The sequence below is a fragment of the Micrasema longulum genome, unplaced genomic scaffold, assembly GCF_059751315.1.
Source record: "Micrasema longulum isolate JH-2025_06_02 unplaced genomic scaffold, ASM5975131v1 h1tg001147l, whole genome shotgun sequence".
In the NCBI taxonomy this organism is placed as follows: Eukaryota; Metazoa; Arthropoda; class Insecta; order Trichoptera; family Brachycentridae; genus Micrasema; species Micrasema longulum.
This window is the reverse complement of record NW_028278335.1, coordinates 24,665-34,662: the sequence shown is the minus strand read 5'-3', so window position 1 is coordinate 34,662 and position 9,998 is coordinate 24,665. Positions and strand designations below refer to the sequence as shown.

The 9,998-nt window shown below is 29.7% G+C and overlaps 1 protein-coding gene across 1 annotated transcript in view; it reads right to left on the bottom strand.

The window, feature by feature from the left end:
- Positions 1-666: 666 nt before the first annotated feature.
- LOC148276779 (atrial natriuretic peptide receptor 1-like) overlaps positions 667-9,998 on the bottom strand; it is a gene marked incomplete at its 5' end in the record, with an annotated part of 33,097 nt that continues 23,765 nt past the window's right edge. The window contains 4 exons of the mRNA XM_088233757.1: positions 667-694; positions 1,009-1,216; positions 5,513-5,611; positions 9,073-9,217. Coding sequence (XP_088089883.1) covers positions 667-694; positions 1,009-1,216; positions 5,513-5,611; positions 9,073-9,217 — 480 coding nt within the window. The remainder of the gene's footprint in view (positions 695-1,008; positions 1,217-5,512; positions 5,612-9,072; positions 9,218-9,998) is intronic.

The window sequence follows — 9,998 nt, the reverse complement described above, 5'->3', positions numbered from 1 at the left end:
GATTATGGACGTTGTTTTTAAATATACAATATAATAATTTAATATTTTAATTTTTCATATATTTTCTTGTATTTAAAAAATAAATTTATACATTATTATTTGTATAAACATGTTTATTCTGATCTTTCTGGCTGTTAATTTTTATCTGTTATTCATTGTTTTTATAAATGTAAATAATATTATTAAGTTAGTATAAATATAATCTTCACCAACAAGCTACAAAAAGTGGCTTGGTGGGATTTTAATTTTAGTAAAAATATAACAAGTGAATTTTTTTTAAATTGTAAAAATGTATAATTATACTATTAAATAAATAAATAAATAAATATGTGGCAGGTTACACGTACGGTCATTAAATTTGTTTAAAAAATAGACTAATATGTCGAACATACAGTCATTTGAATAAATGCAGATTCTAAGTAAACAACCGTAAGTACTATATACGGTCTTTTGAACCGATGAGGATACTTAAAACAATGTAATGCCGAATACTGAAAGAGTGTTGACGTTATTTTCAATTTTCATAAGTATAATAAAAAAAAAACAGCTTTCCTGAAAAGTTGATGTTTTCAACATACGACAGTTTACGTAGCTGCCATAGATATATATTTTTATGGTTTATCTAGAATTATTTTTTAAAAGAAAATACGCGTCGGTCTACTGAGCCTAGTTAGACTGGCAACGACGCAATGATCTGAAAAAATATATAATTATATGTACGAAAATTCGCGTATTATAATATGTAATATTTGCTGTCGGTAATACGGGCTTGACAATTTAAAAAGCTGCAGTTTAGCAACCCTGGCCTGTAATTCGGAAATAATATTAATGTTTATCAATTTTTTAAAACTTCTCAAAAATAAGTGAACGCATAAATGAATCAAAGTTTTTTCCCCCTTGATAATTTTTAGATTCTATTCAATGACATCTAATAATGTTTGTCAATCCGGACACTGCGTTTTTAAATAATTAAGAATAAATAATGAAGCAAGATGTGATAGTACTCGCCTAAGAAGTGGACTTTTGGAAAGGTGTTTATTCTTGAGGGATGATCTAGGGGGCTGCCTCGGAGATCGTCCTCCTTCAGCCCCCAGGAGCCAGTAAGTAAGCTGATCATGCTTTCCCTTCATCGCCACCATCCCCCTCTCGGTGCACTGGTACCCACCGAGACGATCCAGGAGCACCTTGCAGTCCTGGCTGCAGTGAATCTTCAGAGCTGGTTCAAGAATGTAATTCATTTAGATAAAACAAATGTATTAGGGAGTGTTACCATTCTCAGTGTTCGGTTGTATAAAGAATACAGTAATGTGTGTAAAATTTAAAGTATAATAATAGAAGTACTAAGCTAATCATTACTTATTACATATGTGGAGCCCATAATATATAACAAACATAGAAAGGATTGAAAATGTTCAACGAAAATTTTTAAAATACCTAGATTATAAAAACAATAAAACGCTTAGTAATGATGTAATAACTTATATTTAGATATAAGTTATTAATTTAAAAAATACTTGGTACACTTCCACTTATTTATTTTGACCAATTAGCGCTTTCACCCTCTAATGGAAATCTTCAGATAGCGATAGAATTTTAATAAATCAGCAGATAGAATTTAAAAACTCACCCTTATTAGCCCCCTTAGTTAGACCCCGTACATTGTAATAAAACAATAAATATTTTTCATAACATAGAATATCCTCTTAAAGTACACCGCCAACACATGTTTCGATCATTTGTCTCACTCTGTTCCATTGCAATATTGCGTATTGTATTTTTTTCAACATATTTTTAAATGTACCTACACTAAGATAATATTTAGTTTTGTATAAATTATACATACACTGTATAATATTCACCAGTCTGAAGATGCCCATTAGAGGGTGAAAGCGCTAATTGGTCAAAATAAATAAGTGGAAGTGTACCAAGTATTTTTAAAATTAATAACTTATATGTAAATATAAGTTATTACATCATTACAATGGAATTCCATCAAGGATTGTCAATAAATAATTTAAATGAAAAAACGCTTAGTACTTACAGCCAATCTGGCAAACAAAATGGATTTTTTATCGTTGAAAATAGACGCATTGTATCTGAATTATGCTGTTTAAATAAATTATAAAATAATAAAGTAGACCTTTTTAACCTACTCTCTAAAATTAATCTCGATGTCCCCTTTCGCTTGACAAGAAATAAGTATTTGTTCCATCTTCCAGTCTGTAGCACTAACTATGCACAACACTATTTCCTCTATCGTTCTTGCTCTAACTATACTGCTTTTTTTTCTTCTATAGGTATATTTTACATGCCCCTTAATTTATTTAAAAATAAATAAAGACTCATTCTTTCTGGCTGCGATATGACCCCACTTACTATTTAATGATGTTCACACTTACACACGCCTGAACACTTACTCCTACACTAATACACAAAAACACACATCTACACTTACTCTCATACAAATGCACATAAACACACCCTTTTGTTGTAACACAATTTAATAATATGTATGATTCTTATTTAGAAACTTTGCTGGTCTGTCTTTAAACTGTGTTTTTTTTTATGTTACTATATCATTGTCGACTGTTTGTTTCTTTAAAGTAAACAAATAAATATCAAGCACATGAATTAAAAAAAAAAAATCTAAATTGCTAATGCATATTAACATTTCTTTGAATGCGACCATTTATAGACATATTCACATATTCTTAGTCATATTTCAAATATTTTCTTTATGACAGTCGAGATTTTCTTTGAAAAATGTAACAGGTATAATTTTTTTGAGACAAATCCCCAAACAAACTAATCTAAAGTATTCAAATTTATTGCGACAGAGAGGGATAACATTTTTTAGAAAGTAATATGGAAGTCTAGGCATTTAGAGAGATTAAAACCTGTCATTGGAAAAACAAGAAGAAATATAAAAATTGAAAAAATGTGAAATGGTTCAGCCGGATGAATCTCAACCACACGATTTTTTAAATTATTTTATTTTATTTTTTATTATTAATAAAACATATAATACAAAAAGTACATAATATACTTCCAGGAGTTATTAAAGAAACTTATTTGGGGCCGTACATAAAAAACATTTTTTGACAATACATAATATTATACATAGTTAATACATCCGAAATAGTAAGAAAACATTATGGTATAAGAAACATAAAAACAAAACAATATTTTACACCATCTATATAAATAAAATTAATAATTATCACAATCAAAAAGATTTAAGAAATATTTTTTGATTGTGACACTTCTGGATTTTTTATTCAATTTTTCGTGTTTTAGCTCATCGGGCAGTTTATTATATTCAAAATGGCCAATATTTTCCAAAGACCTACTGCCGAACTTGAAGATTCCCTGAGTAACGTGTATTGTAATTGTGAATATCATGACCAAATGTGTGTTTTAAATTTGTGTGAGTAGAAAAGTTTATGATATTTAAAATTGTATTGGTTATGTCATGCAGTGGCATAAAGGTTTAAGCACTTTTACTTCACAAAATTTAACAGATGGAAGAGTTGAGAAAAGGCAGATGTTTGAACATAGGCAGAAAGGTAAATGTTACATAGTGTGTAAAGTCGGTACAGTATTAGTAAAAATACGGTACGCTGCATTTGATTCAACAATGCAGTATCCTATGCACCATCGGTGGCTGATAAGTGTTTGATAATGATTAAAGGCAGACATTTACAAAAGAAAAAAGTTTATGTCCAATTAAAAATATATATTTTAAATCGTAAAATGCCGTCCCGTCGATAAAGTGGGAAAATGTTTTAATGGAGAAAAAAAGTGAAATGAAGCATTTTAAAACACAACATGACGTTCGGCCACGCCCCTTATACGTCAAGATTCATGTTTATTTTTTCCTGGCCATTGAAATTTGTTTCGAACATTATCAAGAATCTTGATATCACAACAACCAAGGCCAAACACGTCAAATTTTTCTTGCAACGTATTTGTATTAATTAAAAGAAAATATATGTTTGGAAACATTTCTCCACAATTTCTACAATGATTTTGAAAATACGATTAATTATTCTAAATCCATTTAATATATTTTTTATCGGTATTTAAACATTTGTAGTATGTGATATTCCCCTATTTTACCCCTAAGTGGGCCTTACTCATTAAATAGGCGTAAAGTTACGCCTAAGTATAGTGGTATAATTCGGATGCCTTTAAAATCTGCTATAAAAAATAAATTTTTGCTCTTGCGTTTATTTTTACTATTTGTGTTAATCATAGTTATATGTCGCCAAGGGCATTTATGAGTAAATAAATTTACACTGTTACTTATATATATACCACCAATTTTTAACGTATTATTTAAGTTTTAAACATTCAATTGCATATATCGGGCAACATATTAACCTACCTAAAATTTTAAAGTTATTTTTTTTTTATTATTTAAATCTTAAAGTAGGGCACACATATCATACATATTGTTATGTGTGTTCTAATAATAACATTGAAAATATATTTAATTTATACATTGTTTATCACATATGTCTTGACCATTATTTTAAATTTTGATATGTTTTTTTCTTCATAAATATTTTTTTCCATTTCGTAATACTTTTTAATTGCTTTAAATAAAATTGAATTTTGTGACTTTGCCTTTTTCCTAAATGGAAGTCTAATTTTGTTCTTTTCTCTAGTATTGTGATCGTGTTCATGCTGGTTCCGATCAATTTTTTTCCAAAATTCTGTTTTTTTATTAGAGTTTATAATTTTACGAACAAATATCATTGTATTGTAAAATATTCTTTGTTTATATGTTAATAATTTCATTTCATTTACCATCGACTTTACCCTCGTATATCTGTTTTTTTTCAAAATGATTCTAAAGGCTTTATTTTGTAATACAGTTAGTTTATCTATGTTTTCTTTGTTTGATAAAAATAAAATGCTACTACAGTAGTTAACGTGTGGTTCAATAATTGCTTTGTAAATAGTTTTGCAGGAGTCCTTATCAATAAATCTTCTGATCCTTCCCAAAATTGATATTTTTTTTGCAATCTTATTTATAACCATCTTAGCGTTTTGGTGAAATGTAAGTTTTGAATCCAACATTACACCTAAATATTTAATTTCAGTGACTTCATTAAGTTTTTCATTTTCTATTACAATTGATGGTGTAATTTCTATTCTTTTGTTTCCTATATTCATATATTTAGTTTTGTTAATATTTAATTTTAATTTATTAATTTTTAGCCACAGTGATACACTTTTAAGATCATGATTTAGTCTGTCCATAATTGTTTTATAATTTTCTCCCGATATATATATTAAGGCATCGTCTGCAAAGAGTCTTATTTTTGAATATTTTAATGTTTCGACAATATCATTTATGTATATAATAAACAAAACCGGTCCGAGAACCGATCCTTGTGGTACTCCCAATGAAATTATTATAATAGTAAGTAAGCTATTATATTAATTCGAATTATTCGATAATTTTGGTCTACCGATTATGAACGTCACTAATGTTTATACTCACGGGACCCCGTGGATTCCATTCTGCTGGCCGTATTGACGGTATCTCCAAACAGGCAATATCTTGGCATTTTTAATCCCACCACTCCAGCACACACGGGTCCTATAGAAGGGTAATAAATCATTTATTAATTCCATTAAAGTGGTATTTTGCGTAAAAACGTGCGGCTACCTAAACAATGTAAGGTTTTCATTAGGGTTGTAACCTCAGAGTTATAATGCGTAACTTAGAGAGAAGCTCTATCACTACGTTTCATAGAACGCAAGCGATGTTGGTTTGTTGATTAGCAACCAATTGGTGGCCATTTTGTTTTATTTGACAACATAAACAGAACGGTTTGATCGGATGCTTTTGTAGCTGTGCTTGGCCCGATTTGTAAACAACTTGGATATTAAAGTTATAATAAATAAAAATCGACTTTGGTGAATTGTAGTATGTTTGGTTGCTGCAGTAGGAGCGTCAAAGGTGTTAAAAGAGTCAGTTTTCACAGGTAATTGATTTCGAATATTTTCCCATGATTAACATTGATTTTTGGAATTTATTATCCCGACACGTGTATTATGTTGCTTAAAAACTTTGTTAATATCAACATATTTATTTCAGATACTATTTTTTTTTAATTTAGGAGATAAATTTGTGAATTAATCTTTACTGTTGATAATGACAGTTGATTATGGGCAATATGTCAGGGCCGCACAAGGCATCCATATAAACTTTGAGTATGTAGCGGTTTTTCAAAAAGTGGGTGCTCATAAATGCAACTGAAACAAGATAAAAAATGTAAAACATTAATAAATCAAAAATTTAAATTCATATGTATAAAAAAGAATAATTTCAAAGTACCTACCTACTAAAATTAAGAACTAAAATATGTAAATAAAATAAAAAATAAAGAAAAGAAAAGGTTAAAATGAAAAATAAAAAGAAGTATTTAACAATAACAATAATAAAAGTAAAAAAGTTATATTTATTACAATGCTTAAAATATGTACACAAAAATAGGGAATTGTTTGGCAATAATTTAAATAGGACTAGTAGCAGATCAGAAAGTGTACTGTCGGTTCCAGGATGCAGAACTAAGTTCGCACAGAGACACTCTTTCCATGTTGGTCCAAGATCTTTTAATCTCCTACCCAAGGAAATACAAAATATAGAATCCCTTCCAAAGTTTAAAGCGGCTTTGAGGACTTGGATCAGCATGGAAAATACAGATATACACCTATTGTGAAAGAGTCGTACAACAGCATATTCTAAACTTTGATATCTTAATTACATTGTTTATGTCATTTTCCTGTTATTTCTGTATGATTTTTAATGGCATTGTCATATTTGTGTTTGTATACCAAAAAATTCACCAAAAACAATAAAAAAGGAATGGCCCACGCTCAGACGTTTAAGTCTTTGTGGGCATTTTTTCCAAATTTAAGGCTATGTTTATTTTTAGAATATGTATTTTTTCTATTTTTCTCTTCTAATCTTAAATAAATATAATGTATAAAATATGTAATTTAATACATGCATAATATGTAACAGTATGGAAAAATAAACAAAAAAAAAAAAAAAAATAGCTATATGCATGATTGGTTGAAAATGCGTTAAGAAACAGTGTTATTTTTTATTTATAGTGAATAAATTAAAAAAAGCTCTAGCCCAGGCTACAAACCTTCATGAGAGACTTTGTGTTATGGAAAAAGAAAATTGGGGAATAAAATATTTTACTTTTACTAAACGAGTTTCGCTATTGGTTAAATAATATGTAAATCAGGGTTCATTTATTAATTCGTTTGTTTTAATGTTTTATATTTTAAAAACATTCCTATCCGCGTTCGTTTGCAGAGAAATATCACTTAAAAATAATTAAACTAATATGGGTCTATGAAGTACTGTCGAGTAAATAATTAAACTAATATGGGTCTATGAAGTACTGTCGAGTAAATAATTAAACTAATATGGGTCTATGAAGTACTGTCGAGTAAATAATTAAACTAATATGGGTCTATGAAGTACTGTCGAGTAAATAATTAGACTAATATGGGTCTATGAAGTACTGTCGAGTAAATAAAAAGTTTTTTGCTACCTACTTATTAGTTGCATAAAAAATATTTTTTAGTTTATAATTTTGGATTCCAACGAAAACAGTCCATTGCATTGGCCACGCGTCACGTCACGATTCGTGTAAATGTTGAACACTTTTGTGACCATTTAAATTAAAATTAAACTTGGCGTCACAATTACCAAGGCCAAACATATCGCGTTTTTGTAGGGACATATTTTTAATAAGTTGGTTTCAAAAGTTATGTATGAAAACATTTTTTCAGAATTTTGAAAATACAATAAATATTTCTCAACCCATTTCATATATTTTTATCGGTATTAGTAATATGTGATATTTCCCTATTCGAAAAAAATGTTTTAACCCTAATTTTCAGAACCGCTAAAAGTATTTTAAGTGGTAGAATACGGATGGGAATATCATCCTTATTACCGTGGTACAATAAGAATGGTATTCCCATTCATATTCTACTACTATGCCTAGGCGTATCTTTATACCAGGTTTATAAGTAAGGCTCATAGTATTTACGAAAAAATACATAAATTACATGCATAGTTAAAGAAGACGCAAACACCACCATGGCATCCCGTTTATCTCTGCATGTAATTTGTGTATTTTTACGTAAATAATATATACAATACGGCGACGGTAAAGGTGATAGTATAATTTAGTATTGGCATGTTGGTGTAGGGTGTGTCCTGACGAAGAGATGGGTACGTCTCGAAACCGGTAGACATAAAAAGTCGGTGAGTGGTTATATACTAATATTTACCAACATTAATTTTAATGTTCGACAACAAGTTTGTTGCTTTGAACATAAAAGATACATAATATAGTTCTAGGGAAAAATAGCACTGAAATTAATAAGTATTTTAGAAATTCATGATAAGTAAATATTTGTCAATAAAGAAGTCAAATATTTGAGAAATAAAGTGTTTCGAATGCATGGTATTTAAAATTTTTTTTAAGTAAAAAAATGCACGACTTTAAATTTTCGTTGCCAAATAAACAAAAGAATAATGTAATAAATAATGAAAGAATTAATAAATAAATAAAACAAATAAATATGTGTTTATGTTTATATTCTTTATATTGGAGGTTGCTAGACATTTTTTTTTGAATCAGATTTCATTTGTGCTCTTAAAAAATACTACCTTATAATATTTTAAATTTTTATCCTTTTTACAGTTTAATTTTAAATCGTAATTTAGTAAATTAATATTTTTTTTAGACGTCATGTGCGCTGACGTCTTCGGTCACGAGTTTGTTTGTTGCCAACACAAAAATAAGTAAGAAAATGATCGATTACGATCTACAGTAAAAAACACGGACTTAATTAGAAGTGATAAAAGAAACAGTTGTTTTCGGCCCGCTGTGCTCTAAACTGTTATTTAGAACCGTTTAAAAAAAAACAGTTTAATTTGTGAAACGGTAACTAAAACACCCATCTCTCGACTTAAATACTACCATTTACGACAATTACTACACCGGAAGTAAATGTGTTACGTACCAGAATGTATGCCGATTCGCAGACGTAGTTGTTCCAAGGGACGATGTCGAACCCTAAACCTTTTCACGGCAGACAGCAGGTGGAGAGACATGGAGGCTATTTCAGCAGCATGTTGGTCTCCGTTTCTAATCGGTAGACCGCTTACCTAGAATAAACAGAAAGAAAAATTTTCTAATATTTTAAGCATTTTATTCTGTGCCCAGGTTGATGAAGAATACAGTTCTGTGTGTGAAAAAAAACCGCTACCTTGGATGAGTGTTCCCATCTCAATAATTGCTCTTCGGTAAAAATCCCTAAAAAGAAAATCAACTAGATTTCACCCTCTAGAGTTATTAAGATAAACATATAACAACATAGATGGACAACATTTTGGAGAAGGGATTACTGAGGTTTTTGCATTTATAAGGCTTAAGATCTGTCATTGGTTATGACCAAAAGAGATGAAAATATGGTATTAGTATTCCAAAAAAAATTTTAAGGAAGATATTTGGTGCTGTCAATCAAAACGGAGTGTGGAGGGGACGGTTTAATAATAAATTAGAGGCACTGTATGGCGAACCCAACATTGTACAATTCATCAAAATAAGAAGATTACAGTGGTTGGGCCATGTGCACAGAATGAACGATAATTACACCCAAAAAAGATTATTTATGCCACTCCGGAAGGCAGACCAAAATTAAGATGGCTGGATAATGTGGAAAGTGACATTAGAGCGATTGGTCTGACAAACTGGAGGAGAGCCGCGGAGTGTAGGGACGAATGGAGACAAATTCTTGAGGAGGCCAGAGCCCACAACGGGCTGTAACAGAGCCCACAAATAATCTAAAACACACAGTAACACAAAAAAAACATATGAAGTATTAAGCCTTTACAAAACCTATTGGGCCTTACTTATAAACCTGATATAAAGTTATTCCAAGGCATA